The 17,354-nt window shown below is 34.5% G+C and overlaps 1 protein-coding gene across 2 annotated transcripts in view; it reads right to left on the minus strand.

Annotated features, from left to right (window-relative positions):
* Positions 1 to 685: 685 nt before the first annotated feature.
* The window catches only part of LOC109082501 (integrin alpha-3-like), a 28,378-nt gene continuing 11,709 nt past the window's right edge, over positions 686 to 17,354 (minus strand). The window contains exons 5-25 of one of the 2 annotated variants that reach the window (XM_042735003.1): positions 16,816 to 17,020; positions 16,101 to 16,294; positions 15,388 to 15,476; positions 15,144 to 15,280; positions 13,834 to 13,917; positions 13,622 to 13,689; positions 13,410 to 13,543; positions 11,720 to 11,866; positions 11,548 to 11,645; positions 10,805 to 10,961; positions 9,971 to 10,051; positions 9,707 to 9,786; positions 9,484 to 9,561; positions 9,134 to 9,236; positions 6,955 to 7,131; positions 6,759 to 6,866; positions 6,546 to 6,659; positions 6,364 to 6,462; positions 5,050 to 5,175; positions 3,176 to 3,335; positions 1,579 to 1,716 (exon numbers count right to left, since the gene is read on the minus strand). In XM_042735003.1, the coding sequence (XP_042590937.1) occupies positions 3,225 to 3,335; positions 5,050 to 5,175; positions 6,364 to 6,462; positions 6,546 to 6,659; positions 6,759 to 6,866; positions 6,955 to 7,131; positions 9,134 to 9,236; positions 9,484 to 9,561; positions 9,707 to 9,786; positions 9,971 to 10,051; positions 10,805 to 10,961; positions 11,548 to 11,645; positions 11,720 to 11,866; positions 13,410 to 13,543; positions 13,622 to 13,689; positions 13,834 to 13,917; positions 15,144 to 15,280; positions 15,388 to 15,476; positions 16,101 to 16,294; positions 16,816 to 17,020 (2,390 nt within the window). In that variant the 3' untranslated portion in view covers positions 1,579 to 1,716; positions 3,176 to 3,224. Of the gene's footprint in view, positions 1,717 to 3,175; positions 3,336 to 5,049; positions 5,176 to 6,363; positions 6,463 to 6,545; positions 6,660 to 6,758; positions 6,867 to 6,954; positions 7,132 to 9,133; positions 9,237 to 9,483; positions 9,562 to 9,706; positions 9,787 to 9,970; positions 10,052 to 10,804; positions 10,962 to 11,547; positions 11,646 to 11,719; positions 11,867 to 13,409; positions 13,544 to 13,621; positions 13,690 to 13,833; positions 13,918 to 15,143; positions 15,281 to 15,387; positions 15,477 to 16,100; positions 16,295 to 16,815; positions 17,021 to 17,354 lie in introns of both variants that reach the window. The other variant, XM_042735002.1, reaches the window with a different exon arrangement.

Genomic DNA, 17,354 nt, shown 5'->3' on the forward strand with positions numbered 1-17,354 from the left:
TGAAAGTGGACTGATCTGAGTTGAACTGAATTGAAATCTGAAACAATCCTTGTGGCTTGGCAGTACATTTACATATTTTTTATAGAAGTTATAGCATTTGTTCAAGCATAAAATCAACATTCTTCACTTGTATGATGAATTGCACCAAGACAGTAGTTTCTAGTAGTTTCTATAGCAATACTATTTGAGTAGATACTCCACCCCAAAATGAAAATTTTGTCATTAATCACTTAACCCCATGTCGTTCCAAACCTGTAAAAGCTTCGTTCGTCTTCGGAACAAAATTTAAGATATTTTGGATGAAAACCGGCAGGCTTGTGACTGTCCCATAGACTGCCAAATAAATAACACTGTCAAGGTCCAGGAAAGTATGAAAGACATGGACAGAATAGTCCATCTGCCAACAGTGGTTCAACCGTAACGTTATGAAGTAACGAGAATACTTTTTGTAAGCGAAGAAAACAAAAATAGCAGACTATTCTGATGATTACTTTAAAACCATACTCCACCCGGACATCGTATTTTATTTGGCAGTCAATGGGACAGTCACAAGCCTCCCCGTTTTCATCCAAAATACCTTAAATTGTGTTCTGAAGACGAACGGAGCTTTTACGGGTTTGGAACGACATGGGGGTAAGTGATTAATGACAAAATTTTCAATTTGACTTAAAATATAAAATTAAATCAAAAATCTGAAATAGATAAGAACAGAGTGACTTGCGTCATATTACACCACAAAATCATAAAAAAAACAAAAACAAATCAACACTGAGTCATCAAACAATAAGTGAAGTTTGGGTCAGGACTTTGTATTGACCGCATCAGCTTTGATTTTTGCTCATACAATGCAAATGTTCTTTTTCGCGTTGCAGTAATGAGAATTTAATTGCTTCACAACGTAAAAAAAAAAGTCCTAAATTAAGCTTTTATTCAAAGTGTTTATATATATATAGAAAGAGAGCGACAGCGAGAGAGATTCACCCAACTAATGCTGACAGGAACATGACGGTTTGGGCAAACATTTTACACACTTAAACACTGTAGTCTTTCTCCACGGGAGGAAGTAGCTGGAAAAAAATGGAGCAGTTCTTATGCAGTGTTCCAAAATAAGCATCCAAAGACAAAGCAACTGGAACTTGAAAATCTATTTCCTCAGTGCTGTTTGATTTCAAATCAGTTATAGCATGATGGAAAAGATCTCCTTATCTCAATCTCAAGTGACATTATAAAAACATTACAATGGAATGAAATTTAAAATGCAATGAAACACACAAAGCAAGATTTATAGATTTAAAACTAGGAAAATAAATCAGCTGCTCATTACTAAGTCAAGGACGTCCCAGACAATACTCTGGCTACGTTGAAAGCGGTTTAATGGTCTACAAATCATGATATTGCACACAGACCAACAAACATTTCGAAACGTTCAGACTGCGTGATTGGCGGCTCCAAACGCCAGTGTCCAGTGTCTGTTGAGTTGAGACGGCGTTAATAAAAGACATCCTCCAATCATCACGCTCCCCTGGCTCTGGACGGAGAGAGGTGAAGAGGTCAGTAGTAATATTCATGCATTTCTGTCCAGTTGGTGACCCAGAGTTTCTTGCTCAGTTCTTGCTCAGGCTGAAAGGCCAAGTTATAGCGTTCCTCTTTGCGTACTTTCACTCCATGGTACTTTGGCATTATCCTGTAGTAAACGGTCCTTTTGAAGAAACCACACTGTTTGAGACAGACAGAGAATCAAAGAAACGTTTCAGGTAAGAGTGACGGATAAGCTTCGTAATGAAAATTTAAGAGGAAAAAAGTAATAAGATTTTAGCATATATTCCCCCTCAAGACAACCTTCTATTATTTCTTCTTTCGCAAAAAGCTCCATAAAAGCATCGTAAAAGAAGATCATATGACCTGTGCTCTATATTTCAAGTCTTCTGAAGCCATTTGATACATTTGACAGCTATATTTTTTCTCTAGTTGTTTTTCAGACTAGCTGCGTTGTGATTGGTCATGTGGCGAATGAGAAAAGCTGTTTTATTGTATTATACAATTTTATTGCAAATTGTATTATTCTTTTATGATGCTTTTTGTCATTTTTGGAGCTTTGCAGTATCAATCTAAATGAAAAACAGCAGCATGGAAATTGTGCATCTCATTTTATGTTTGACAGAAGAAAATAATATACAAGTAAATGATAACAGAATGTTAATTTTTGGAGATTTTCAGAAATGAAAATCTGCTCAAAATGTACTCACCCTCAGGCCATCCAAGATGTAGATGAGTTTGTTTCTTCATGGGAATAGATCTGGAGAAATTTAGCATTACATCACTTGCTCACAGAGAATGGGTGCCATCAGAATGAAACAAATCATGTTTTAACATTAAATTGTTGTTTATGATCTATAAGAATGCTTCATCCAGTGAAAAAGTCCATCCCGTGTTGTCCTCTCACATCAAAATCCACTCACATATTAGTTCTGGCTTTTAAACATTGCTTGATCTGTGCATATTTCTCTCCCGATTCAGAGAATTGGCTTTTTCACTGGATAAAGCAATATTATGGATAGAAGTAAAAATGTCTTGATGAATTTATTACAAACACGCAGCTTTTCACTTCACTAAACATTAATTGATAATTTAAATTCATGTGGATTATTGTTATGTTTTTATCAGCTGTTTGTACACTCATTCTGACGGCACCCATTCACTGCAGAGGATCCACTGGTGAGCAAGTGATGGAATGCTAAATTTCTCCAAATCTGTTCTGATAAAGAAACAAACTCACCTACCCCTTGGATGGCCTGAGGGTGAGTAAATGTCCGGCAAATTTTCCTTTTTTGGTGAACTATTCCTTAAAGCACTGTATAAATGCATAGATGTTATTAAAGAATGGGGGAAAAAACTAAATCTTCATGCTTCAATTAGGATTAATTGAAATTAGTGTAAACAAAAAATATAAAAATATTTAATTAGTGGAAAAAGTGCATTGAGATTCCCATTTGAGCTCTACTTCTCTGGGAATATTAAGGGTTATTGAGCAAGACAGAGAGAATGAGAAATGAAAAGATTGTTATTTGACTCTGGCAGGGAAGGAATTACGGAAGAAAGCCAGACAAAAGATTTGCGAAGTGAAAAGTCAGAAAAAGCATATGGTAACTAGAGAGATCTCCAGGGTCTGCTTTACCGAAGGGCCCTAACAGTGCTGCCATAGTGGCCCGAGGGCCCCCTCAGGCTCAGAATTCCTCCGTCAGCCTCTCTGTCTCAGAGGGCTGGAACTTTATTTCTGCTTTCTGGGATTTGGCCTCATACATCTCCCTCCTGCTGGCCCGTCGGAAGAAACCGCACTGTGGAGGAGGGGCAGAGCCCAAGGCGGGACATTTATTACTGATTTAAATAACAAGAGGCAGTGACATTTCACATCAAGGGTGCACTGGGTTAAACTGAATTTCATGGACTGCAGGCATGTGGTTTAAATCTGTCCTTTCATTGGCGTTTATTAACCATTCCTGGTTAAGTTGGTTTCACGCTATGAGTAATTTCATGTAATGGTACTATTTAAAAGTTTGGGGTTAGAATTATTATTTTTTTATTCAGCAAGGACATGTTCAAATCAAAATTGACAAAAGATTTCCATTAAAAAAAATGCTGTTCTTTTGAACATTGTTCATCAAATAACACTGAAATAATTTTTTGGAGCAACAAATAAGCATATTAGAATTATTTCTGAAGGATCATGTAACACTGAAGACAGGAGTAATGATGCTGAAAATTCAGCTTTGCATCACACGAATACACTTAAATAACTTAATCTTTTCATTTCGTTTCATTGAAACTAACTAAAAAAATCTGAACTAACATAAAATTATTTATAACAAAAAAATCTGACATCAGTGAAAAAACAAAAATAAAGCTTAACCTAACATTATGCAACACTTGACTTAAAAACAAAATAAAACCAATATAATAAAATGTTGAATGTAAAATAGCTGATCTTTACACACATGACCACACATCAGTGGAATCTGATGGTAAATTTGAATATAATAAAAATTGGGACACGTCCTGATCTGTATCTGCACATACATGTGTACTAGGGCTGTCAAAATGGCTTTTTTACTTAAATATTATAATTAAACATGATTAATTATATTCAAATTTAAAATGCATAATTTCAGTTAGGGTGAAGAAAAGTTTTTGGCTTCTCTCTTGAGGCCAAAAGACAGCACATCGAGCAAAATATTACTAATGCACATTTATTCAAAGCATAAGATAACATGACTATCTGTGATAAAAGTGCATAATGTTTAAAATAATGTTTATAAACCAATAATAATTAAGTTGCTTAAACAACTATAAACAAAACAGCCAATCACATAGAGTACATTTTTTATTTAAAAAAAAAATTCACAGTGATATGGAAAAAAAACGCCATAATGTCTCAAGATTTTTTTTTAAATTTTTTTTTTAAGTTGAACTTGCATTAATTTTACATGGCTTTCTAAACATGAGGCTCTTTTGTGCGAGATGCGAGTGCAACGGTGATAGATGTCCCTCTAGAAAATGTGCGAAACATGCGTTCTGTGCGAACAGCTTGGTTTCAGTTTTGGCCTAAACAAGATCTTCTCCACATTGATGTTCTCTTTTGCCGCAATATTTGTAATTAATAAACGGAACAGCGCCACATCTAGTGGCTTCAACTGGATAGGCTAACAAAAACATTAAAATGCAATGACACTTACATTGTCATCGCATCTCGTGTGCCACTGATAAGGCTGCCTCTATAACGCACACCTAAAATTCGAATGCAACATTTTTGGATACAAATGTGGATTTTTATTTTCAATTCGACGAATATATTCGAAATTCTAATTTTTTTTGCAGCCCTAATGTGTACTACTAAATTTCTCAGGTGACACATTTCTACTATCATAACACTTCCCAGCCCAATTGTGACCTGGATTTCAGATCATTCGAAAGGATGGGCAAACTATTGTGAAAATTTTGAATGTTTTGATTTGATCTTGATGGAATGTTGACCAAATATAAAATTGCAAATACCTTCCACAGAATGAGACTGATGATGCCTAATAACAGTATCCCTGCAACGGCTGCAACAATGATGATCCAGAGAGGAACTTCATACGGCGTCTCCTCTCCCAGCACCGGATCAATGTTTACTGAAAACTACAGACAATTCAATTAGAAGAGCTTTCAGCAATGCCATTAGCAGTTACACTGAGAATATTTCAAAGGATTTGTTCATCCAAACTTTAACATTCTGCCATGATTTGTTCACCATAATGTCATTTAAAACCCATGGAACACAGAAAAAAAAATTTATTTAGAGTTAATAGTGACTATTTCCTTTCAAGCATATAAAGTAGTCCATATGACTTGTGCACGATATTACAAGTATTCTGAAGTCATTTAATCATTTTGTGTGAGGAACAGACCAATTTATGTCATTATTTACTAAAAATCTTCTTTTCATAGCTCTCATATCAAATACTAAATATTAGTAGAATCAAACATCATTGGCTCCTTCATGTCAAAATTAGTAAGCAATGACTTATATTTTGCACTGCAATGTACAGTTATCAAAATGGTTTCAGAAGTCAAGTGATTTTTATACACTAACACAGCTCCCAGTTATAAACAGGAAAATAACCATTAATGTTGCCAAATTCAACAGTTATTAAACTGAAAAACAGCTCTATCAAAGAGAGCGGTCATTATTCAGTTGAATTTCATCCAGTGTTGATTCAGTTCAGTAACATTGTTGACGTTAAATGCAAAGTTTATCAATAATCAAAAACAAGCTCTTCAGAAGACAATAGTGTCATTGTTCGCTTAATTTGGTTCAATATTGATTCAGTTCAGTTCAGTAACAGTTGATGTTTCAGAGTTGACCAATTATGAAACAAATTTGAATTACAGCAGCTCTACACAGGACAACAGTGTTATTGTTCAGCTCAGCTTCAGCTAGAACACTCCTGAACAGAGATGATTCAATAACTGTGACAATATTGCAAAGTTCATCAATTATGAAACAACTTCAAATTCAGCTGTGAAGCAGCTCAACAGAAGACAACAGTATCATTATCCAGCTCGAGTTTTGTTCTTTTTCAATAGTGTTAGTGCAGTCAAAACGATAAGATTTCTGAATATCAATCGTCTTTTAAACCCCAGTTCATATGACTTGTGCAATAAATTCCAAGATATTTCAGAAGACTTACAATACTACTTTTGAAAGTAAAAAGACTACTTTCATGATGTTTTACAGTGCATTTTTGGAGTTTGTGTCTGTGTGGATTATGAACTATGAAGTAGATAAATCTTTATTAGGCGAACTTTAATGTGAACAGCGCTGACCTCTCTGATCTGGTTGTCCATTCTGATGGCCGGTTTATCTGTCAGCAGTCTCAGTGTGGCCTGGCCCTTCACTTCCACTCGCAGGGCATTGGCGTAATCCTGCCAGAAAACCACAGAGATCAATTGAGTCATTCAGTGAGCACCATTTAGTGAGTACTTCACAAACAACTACTAATACAAACCTCCAGCAAGGTGCTGTTCCACACACGTGACCTGACTCTGATCTCCGCCTGTTTCGAAGTGTTATGCAGCGGGCAAGAGAAGGTCATGCAGTGAGCCGTCAGCTTTGAACACTCCTGAACAGAGACAAAAGCCACGCTTTTTGACATTTGTCACTGATATGATGAAAAAAACTGGTGGGACAGCATGAAAATCAGAGCAGACGTCTCCCTCACCAGCAAATGGGACACTTTACGAGGTGCCAGGACGGTGACAGAAGCTTCTGCATGGGGATATCCTGACTCCAAATCTCTTTTGGACCGTTTGGTAGCTCGATCTGACAGCTGCAAGAGATGATGTAGGATGACAATTGAATGGAGTGAATGAAGTTGGAAATGAGTTACGTGGGCTGCTGTATTTCCTCAGACTCACTGTGAGGTTGAGAGGGTTGACAACCTTCCCCGGTGGGACACAACGCGACTCTGACTCTCCTGTGATCACTATCTCTGTGAGATACAGCAGCCATTTCCCATTGGTTACCTCAAATGGCCATTCAAAGTCAATCATCAGAGTTCCCAAATCTCCCAGAGGTTCTCCCAGCACACGCACCTGGAAAGTGGAAACAAAGAACATTTTTAGTGTTATAAAGGCACAATATGTACTTTTTTCCCCGCATTTTCAAAACAATAACAAAGGCGAAGCTTGATGACACTATGAAGGAGGATGATCATTCATAAAACCGTTCTATACACGGTTTTATGAATGAATCTCTTACATCATATGAACATCCGCACTTTGTAGTTTATGATGAGAGAATTCGCATGAGAGCTGAATTCAGTCGGCAAGCGCGTGCAGTGAACAAAAAACTAATCTGAACGACTCTGATTGGTCATTGCCTTCATAAGCTCGACAGACTTCTTGTGTGATTGGTTATAATGTGCAACACTGTAAAAATGCATTAAAAAAATCATTGCACAGCATTGAGCAGATCTAAGATTAATGCTGCGGTCAACACTTTTCATTTTCATTTTATTCGCGACAGCCGCAATGGATTTAGTTTAACTACAGCAGCATTTAAGTCCTTGTGTTGCCATAGTTTCTACGAGCGGAAAATAAGGATATGCGGATATTACGTCATTGATAGGCGACAATGACCAGGGATGAGTCATTATTTAAAACTGGAATTTCTATGGATTGACAAATCCTTGTGAACGTTTGGGATAAAGTAAGTACACAACTGCATGAAATATATCACACTGTGCAAGTCACAAGTTCATTAATGAAAAGCATATTGTGCCTTTAAAGCACCGTTCACACCAAGAATGATAACTATGAAGATATAGTTCTAAAAATCGTTCTCAATATAAAAGAAAAGAAAAGTGCACACCACAACTATAACGATAAAGGCACAGAGAAATAATATAGTTGGAATCACTTTCAGAATGATTTTTTCCAGCTGATGAACGATTAAAACATTGACAGCCAATCAGAATCCATCCTGCTGTAACGAGCTTGAGTATTTAAAGAGGCAGACGCGTGTGCACTTAGAATAAACAGACGATATCGTTCGCTGGTGTGGACACTAATATCATTGTCTTTATAGTTATTGTTCTTGGTGTGAACAGGCCTTAACACTTCGAACAGTTTAAAAGGAGCTTAAAAGCGATAGTCCACCCAAAACTGAAAATTCTGACATCACTTATTCACCCTAATGTCATTCCAAACCTGCATAACTTTCATCTGTGGGACACAAAACAGATATTTTGAAGAATGTGGGTAAATAACAGTTTCGGTGACCACTGACTTCCAATGTATGAACAAAAAACAATGTATGGAAATTCTTCAAAATATCTTCTTTTGTGTTTCTCAGAAAAACAAAATCGAAGTCATACAGATTTAGAATGTCATGAGTAAATGTGAATATATGATGACCAAATTAATTTTAAGTGAATTATCCCTTTAAAAGTGGACTCAAATCTCAATTGTTTAATTGTGGTCTCCATCTACTTTTTTTATTCCCACTGTTGTTTTGGGAATCTGTACCAATTAAATATTGAATTTACTAGTATTATAGTAGAATATAATTGTACATTATTATATAATAATCACATATTTTTGCCCTAATTTCTTAACTTTTAATGTATAGTTAATATATAATTTTATATTAGTGCTGTTCTTTTATGAACTTTCATTAATCATTCATTTCATCAAAAAATCCTGAGAAAGTGTTTCAGTTTCCATAAAAATATTAAGCAGCACAACTGTTTTAAACATTGATAATCACTGACACAAAAGACTTTATCACAGTTATTAATTACATTTTACACACACACACACACACACACACACACACACACACACACACACACACACACACACACACATATATAAAACAACAGAAAACTATTCTTCTTTTAACTTGTAAAATTAAATAATTTACTGTATTTTTGATAAAACAAATGCAGGCTTGGTGTGCAAAAGAGAAAACAAGATTTGTAAAAAATATTTTGCTGTTCGAACTACAACCAGCTGAACTGATTTGAGCCAGATACCCCCCCACCAAAAAAAAACTTTTTGGTGTCTGTCTGAAGAAAGACGAAGCCACACTCACAAGAAACACAAACTCCAGCGGACTCCCCACATCACTGGTGCTGTTCATAGCAGATTCACCAATCACACTGCCACTGAACGACGTGTCAATCACTTGTTTTTCTCTGCACACGACAGAAAGAGAATGAGAATCACAGAATCAAAATAAGAGTTCTATCATGAGGAATGTTTTTGCTACAAATTTGCATTTGATAAACTATTAACTATGAATTGTCATTGTCATTATTAACAGTACTGACAATATGTTTGATTCAATAAAGTGAATTTTTCTGTCTAACATGCACAGATGAATCATTTTTTCTTGTAAATTTCCTCATTTTTCGCAATTTGAAATCATATAAAAGTACGTACAAGGAAAAGGTAGTGAGGACCGTGTTCTTCACGTTGAGGGTGACAGGAACAGGATATAGATCCTTCTGTTCACTGATACTGAAGACAAACATAAACACCATTCATTAAGTCACAATAAAAGAAAAGGCCTGCAGAAATGACTTCAGGAAACACATTAGTCCAAAACTGTGCACTGAGGGGAAACTTTATAAACAAGAAAGCATTTTAGTTAGACCAGACATACGTTGAGAGCTGAAGCTGAGATTCAATCTGCTCGGTGTACAGTGTTATACCAGAAGTCTCAAAGATGATTATGAATGAGCCCTGTGGAGACGGAAATCAAGGGTGAGAGCAAATTAGCAAAAGATATCAGCTGTACAGTCTGATTAGCTGAGTTCATTCGAATGGCCCGTGGAAAATGAGCCATTGGAGATGCTTGTTTTAATTAAACAAATCCTCAGAAAGGTCACACAGTGGACAGGTTTTCAGTAAGAAAACAGACTGCTACCTTCTGATTGCTTTTAAATGGGTTTCCCAGATCGCAAATCACAGTCTCGTTTGCGCTGCACACAAGCGTATCAAAACCAGACTGTAATAAAGACAAACAAAGAAAGTCAAAAACAGCATTAAGAACATTGAAATGATCTAATTAAAGAGTTATTAAGAAGAATATCTAACAGGAACTTTAATTCAGTTTTTGGTAAGATGCCAATGTTTTATTTTACAACATAAATATAACATTATATAAAATAATATATTATTGACTATAAACAACCTTTATATATTTCATTTTAGTTTTATTCCACGAGCTGCTTTCATTTCTTAGAAAGTTGCCATTACTTTATTTTGCAATTAAGACTGGATATCTGTGCATTACACCTTTATAATATAATATAATATAATATAATATAATATAATATAATATAATATAATAGCATATAATGTGTGTTAATATAATATAATATGTATTAGTAAGTTACCATTACATTTTGCAATAACAGCTGACTAACCTGTACATTACACCATAAATATCGTATAGTATAATATAATACAATATAATGTAAAATAATATTATATACCTACAAATAAACAATTTTACTTATGAAAATAATGCATTTAAAATTATATAGCAAAATTTTGTATATAATGACCCCCCCTCCAAAAAAAAAAAAAAATTATATAAAATAAAAAAATTATTGTACAGGAAATACAGGAGAATTTATCTTAAACGTTGCTCTTTAATACTGTAGCTCAACCAAGCTCAATTGTTTTAGATATTACAGAGATTTTTTTGTGATTTTTCATTTCTGAAGAGTGAAAGAGTGCCTCTGTGTGGCGTCACCTGAAGGCGCACTCCTGAGTATTGTAGTGAGGGGGGAATGGTGATGTTCAGCATGGCCTGATGGGCGTCCTCGGCCTGCCTGCCTCCATCCGGCGTGTTTGTAACCTCCACCATCATCACCAGCTTCTTAATGTTACTGTTGAACTCCATAGTCTGACTGTGAAAACAAACCAGCACATCCCATAATTCCCATGTGCATTTAAACATTAGTTTTTGAGGAAGACATTAGCTTGTAAAATAAAATAAATTTTATTTTTATTGCAGGTGCATGAGGTCTGTATCTCTGCAGTATGTTTTTTTTATCACATAATATCACAAAATAATTAAAACTCAAATTAAAACTACTTATTTTTTTCCAATAAAAGTTTCCAACACTTTTTTGCAATAACACACATAAAAAATAATATAATATAATATAATTAGTGCTGTCAAACCCATCCACAATACACATCACATCCAAAATAAAAGTTTTTGTTTACATGTGTGTACTTTTTATTTTTATTATGTATATATAAATATACACACATACAGTATATATTACATATATATATATATATATATATATATATATATATATATACAACATTTTTTTTCTGAAAATACAAAGTACACACACATATTATGTAAACAAAAACTTATTTCAAATGTGACCAATAACTACCTCTGAACTTAAATATGAATAAACGTTCATCTGTTTGTGTACACATTTTCATTTGTTCATATTTACCAGTTTTCATACTCACCCGGGGAAGGGAATGTGATTCTCATCAGCAAATGTGGCCTCGAGCTGCAGGTTACTGCTGCACCTGTTGTCATCACCACACTCCTTATGAAAGTTAATCTGAGGACAAACACACCAGAGCTGTGAGCAGAGGTTTTTGTTCAGCTGGGATGGAAATGCGAACTGGTTTGTACCTCGGTTTTGTCGGTCAGGATCTGCTGGCCGCTCAGCACAGGGAAATCATCCAGACTCTGGAGTGTTTGCTGTGCTGCTGCCTTCTGCTCGTTTAGAGACACGTTCAGAGTGAACACTATGGGCTGCAGTTTGTCCTTCACAGGATTCTGCAGAGGGGGAGAAAAAACAGCTTTTTTCAATCCTGTTGCTTCTTTACATTCACTATATTGAGTTATTGCTTAACTCACATTACTGGATCAGAATGGCATACTACTTAGCTGTATCTTCTCCTATGCAAATGTTCTATATGCAAAAAGCACATGCATTATATATATATATATATATATATATATTATATATATATATATATATATATATATATATATATATTTGTAAGATGCCAATTCTTTATTAATTGTACATTAAAACTAAAATTTAAATAGGTTTTTAAGTGTAGAAAACACACAGTAGGCAGTAATATACCAAACTGAACACTCTTACTCTGAAGTATCTTATCCTATGCAAATGTTCTATATGCATTAAATATGTGCACTATATATGTTGGGTATATATCTTATCTAACTCATCTTTTATTATTATTATAAATCATCATGTAAATAAATATACTGCAATATATAATATAATACAATTTATTTGTGTGAATGTACAGTGTATGTGTACCTGGTGTTCCCTAAGTAAAAATGTTTTGTTCCCATGGGAAAACAAGCTTATAAATCATATTTGAGAAAATGGAATTACTGTACTTGAGTATCTTTTTTAGTTTCACTGAGTATCAAAAATATTAGCAACTTTTACTCTCTACTTCACTGCATTTGTAATGAGTGTTGCAATTACACATTACATTTTGCATGTAGCAGTTTATTTCTGCTACAAAGAAGTAGTGATATCGCCAACTACAGGGCACTGAAAGTACTATATTAAATTTAAAATTAAATTAAAATTAAATTTAATTTTTACTATATCTTGTGTGTTTTGGCCGTACTCATCCAAACTTGTCAACAAGGCTACTTTACATGACTGCGAGCTCCATAGCAAGTAGTTGTGAATCTCAGGTGTTTTATATATGAGATGAGGACTTTTAATTTTACTTAACATTATTTTATTTATCTTTTATACTGAAGAGACCTTGTTTTTTTTGTTTTGTTTTTTTTTGTTGCAATTTTGAGGTGTTCAGTTTTACTTTAGAAAATGAACATGATTGCTCTCTTCACAAATCAAAGCTTTATAGCCCCCTGTGTGTTTATGTAAAAATATCTATATACATTTTCTTAGACCCTTATGACACTTCAAATCTCCTGTGTTGTTTGTAGTCAGTTTGTAGTCCGTTAGTTCACTGGTTCCCCTTGATTACGCTCCCCATATGTGTCTTATTATCTTGTTAAGCTTGTCAGCCCCCTGTGCATATATAGCCCTAGTGTTAGTTTAGTTCCTTGTGAGTTGTTGAATGTTATGGTTGTTTGTCACATGTCTTTGAAGCTATATTTAGGTAATGTTAAAATCAGATACTCTTAGATACTCTCAGGTTGTTTTGGAATTAGTGACTTGTAATTTTCACTTTAGGGTATCTGTACTTTTACTCAGGTATGGTTTTCAGGTTCTCTTTACACCTCTGCGTCTATGGAATGAACCCATAAAACAAGGAAACCTGTGTGCTTGTGTGTATCATGGTGTGATCAGGTGGTTTCTCACATTAACAGTAAGATTCAGCTCTTGACATGCGGGAGTGGAGAAAGACAGCAGGCTTGTAAATGTGCTTTGCTTGTTAAGAAAACGGACTCGAGCGCCACGGCGATTCTGGTCAGCATCTACTGTGTACTTCACAGCTGAAGCAAAGAGAAATAAACACACGGTTAATTGAATAAAACACAGAGCAAACACTCCTGAAGCAGGCGTACACTTACTGATGGCCTTCCTGAAGGCTTTGTTTCCACTGCTGAGAGTGTAACTGAAACACACCGTCACCTTTATGCTATAAAAAAAAAAAAACACAATTATTTTAAACAGTACTACAGAACAAGTATAATAAGTTTATGACTAATTCGTACTGAAAAATCAAATGCATGTGTCCTGAAACATTTGTTAGAATAGCAATAGGTGCGCTATGCCCCCTTACCACATGGAATCATTACACTTGCTTGGAATCACAATCTTTGGCTCTACTGTGAAGTTTTTGGCGAGGTGGATGACCGGACGAGCCCTGAAAAACATATCATATGTCACATTTTGAGGTTAGCATGCAGAACAGACTGATTTAGTGAAAAATCTACCAGTTTAAATATAAACCACATAAAATACAATATGCACATTAATTAATTATTATATTTATTATTTATGTTTGCAAATATAAATAAATATAAATTATATAAAATAATATACAAAATTAATAAATAAAAAACCATTACAAAAACAAAACAGCACCAATAATAATAATAATAATACAATACATTCTATTATCATATTTATTATTTATTTGATTTAATATATTATTTATTTATTTGCGAAAATAAATAGATAAAATTATATAAAAATATACAAAATTAATAAATAGATGAACAACAACAAAAAATAATTAAATTTGTAAAGAAATCCTTACATATGCACAGTTTATTGTGAATAATATGAACATCTATAATAATAATAATTATTATAATTATCAATTTATTTTTAAATTAATAAATAATGATACATTATATAAATGTATTAATATAAAATTAATAAATTATTGTCACAGTCATGGACTTTCTGTTCCTTTTGTGTTATCCTTATTTGGTCATGTTCCTTTTCTTGTTTAGTTAATTAGCCACACACCTGTTTCTGTTTCCCACTGAATACGTTCACTATTTAAAGTCTGTGTTCTCCTTTATTTCTTTGTCCGCTATTAATGTTACGTTCTTATGTTTGACTTGGATTTGTGTTTGTTGTGCCCGTTTCTCCCGTGGATTATTAAAAAGAACTCTTTATATATCTTCTTTGTCTTGCGCTTTGCTTTACGCACCAACATGTGTGACAATTATATAGAATATAATAACTATTGTAATATTCATCATGTTTATTTTTATATTATTTGGAATTATAAATATAATTGAAATAAAATACAAAACATATAAAACATTTATAATAAAAATTATTATTATTAATAATTGATTTTGTAGAGATTATTCTTGGGTACAAGAAAATGCAGACATATGCACGATTTATATTTGTCTATAGAGAAAATTCCAACTACTAAAAAGGTTTTGAATACCATGAGAAACAAACATTAAGTCAAGTGTGCCCAAACTTTTGATTGGAAGTGTATGTGTGTGTGTATATATAATCTGAATTGTATATTCATGTGGCTTTTGTGCTTGGGAAAGAATTGCTGAAAATCCCTCTGGATAATATGAACATCTATAAATGGCAAACATTGCTGAAAGACTGAACCTCAGGAGAGCGATGCGGTCATCCATGGAGCCCACCAAAATGTCCGGATAATCATTTCCATCCATATCCATTCCTCCACTGAGAGAGTAGCCGAACGTCTGAAAGCCACTGGGACCTACTGATTTCCCCTCGATCACCTAAGACACAGTCATATTACCCGTTTAACACACATTGAACGGAAAGTAATTGTAGAAACATTACCCAACAATCTTAAATAAATCATTCTAAAAATGCTTTGCTTTACCTGGCTGGGTTCTTTATTTATTCCATTTTTACTTCCCATCCATATATAGACCTTCCCAGAGTCATGGAACGGAGCACCAACAGCAAAATCTGATCGAAGAAACCAAGACGCAAACCCCAGAACAACATGATTAATCCTCCATGGCCTCCAGATGGCAGCATTATGACATCAATGAAACGAAATTACACATTTCTGCATATACACTTCCACTGAAAAGTTTTTCTGCTCATCAAGGCTGCGTTTAGTGGCTCAAAAATACAGTAAAAACAGTAATATTGTGAAATATTATTACAATTTAAAATAACTATTTTCTGCTTGAATATATTTTAAAATGTAATTTATTCCTGTGATGCAAAGCTGAATTTTCAGCATCATTACTCTAGTCTTCAGTGTCACATGATCCTTCAGAAATCATTCTAATGTGCTGCTTAGGAAACATGTTGTTATTGTTTTACATTTTAAAAACATATGCCCCTCCACATATTTTTGTAAAAAACCATGATATTTTCTTCAGCATCCTTTGATAAACAGAAAGTTAAAGAAAATAACTTATTTCAAAATTTATAAAAAGTAGTGTATATACAGTATGCGTGTGTGTGTGCCTATTAATATATTCACATATTATTTATTATAGTATTTTTGATAGCATAGTATTTTTAATTATTATAAGTAGTATAATTCATAATGATTTATTTTAGTATTTTCTGCGATACCTTGAAATCCATCCTGATTGACGTCCCCCACCGCAGCAACCGCAAATCCAAACCCTGAGCCTTTTTTACCCTTCAGAACCAAGCTAGCTTTTTCCTGGAAGGATCCGTTCTCGTTCATGAAGATGTAAACTGCTCCTCCCTCCTCCTTGTAGCGGTCGAAGTAGAACGGAGCTCCAACAATCAGGTCGTTCCAGCTACAACAACACGCGACCAAACAAATGACATGTTATGTCTACATTACGACTCTTTATTTTCATAGAAGTCTTTCATAGCTTTGATAAAGAAGGAGAAACCTGCCATACAGAAGCATTCAGCCGTGTATCTGTTGACTTGCTTAAGTATGAAGCTCTACAGGATCTTTGCAAAGGCTCATGGGAAAAGTTAGACATGCTTTGGTCTACTTGCTCTGGATTTACTTTCAAACTCAGTGAAGTGTGGTACACATCAGTCTATGTGATGATAATGGATTATTGGGTATGAAAACTGTGATACTGGCAAGTTGAACCAATAGTTACAAAGCTGTGTAAGTAATATAATATTTTTTATGCAGTGATGTATTGGACCCCATCGAATTTTATTGTACAGACATAGTTTATTTAGCATATTTTGTGTTCTTTTGAATATATTTTATAAAATCCGCTGAACATCAAATACTAAGAACACGTTTAACAGATTAGCCAGTTACAGCATAGATAATGATTACACAGTCACTTACTCGTCATTGTTGAGGTCCGTCACCGCCAAGCAGCTGCCGAAGTACGAACCTATTTGTTCCCCTGGGATCGTCATCACTGGGTTAAAAATCAAATCTTGTTTTTCCGCAAGGATCACTGAACCTTTGAAACTGTCTCTGGGCGCCCCCGTCACCACAGTGTACTTAGAGCGATCCAGTAACTTTTTGTCCTCCACCACAGAGTAACCTGAAGAAAGAGATGAGGATTCTTTAACGTCAGTGTGTGACCAGCAGTGAAGCTACTTTGGGACTGTAGCTTGCCAAGATACTTGAACGTTTAATCACAGTAGAAATGACTAGTGAAAAAAGAGGGGAAAAAAGTTAGCTATTCAACATTTATTGTATTATTTATTTAATAATTTGAATTTTTCTGATAGGACAGAGGAGATCTGACAGAAAGCAGGATTGGGAAAGGACCACAAGGTGGGATTTGAACTCGGGACACCCGAAGCACAACGAGGTTATCGGCACCGACTTTTTAATTTTATTTTATGCAGACAAAACAGTATTTATCTAGCAAA

The sequence above is a fragment of the Cyprinus carpio genome, chromosome B12 (assembly GCF_018340385.1).
Source record: "Cyprinus carpio isolate SPL01 chromosome B12, ASM1834038v1, whole genome shotgun sequence".
Taxonomy (NCBI): domain Eukaryota; kingdom Metazoa; phylum Chordata; class Actinopteri; order Cypriniformes; family Cyprinidae; genus Cyprinus; species Cyprinus carpio.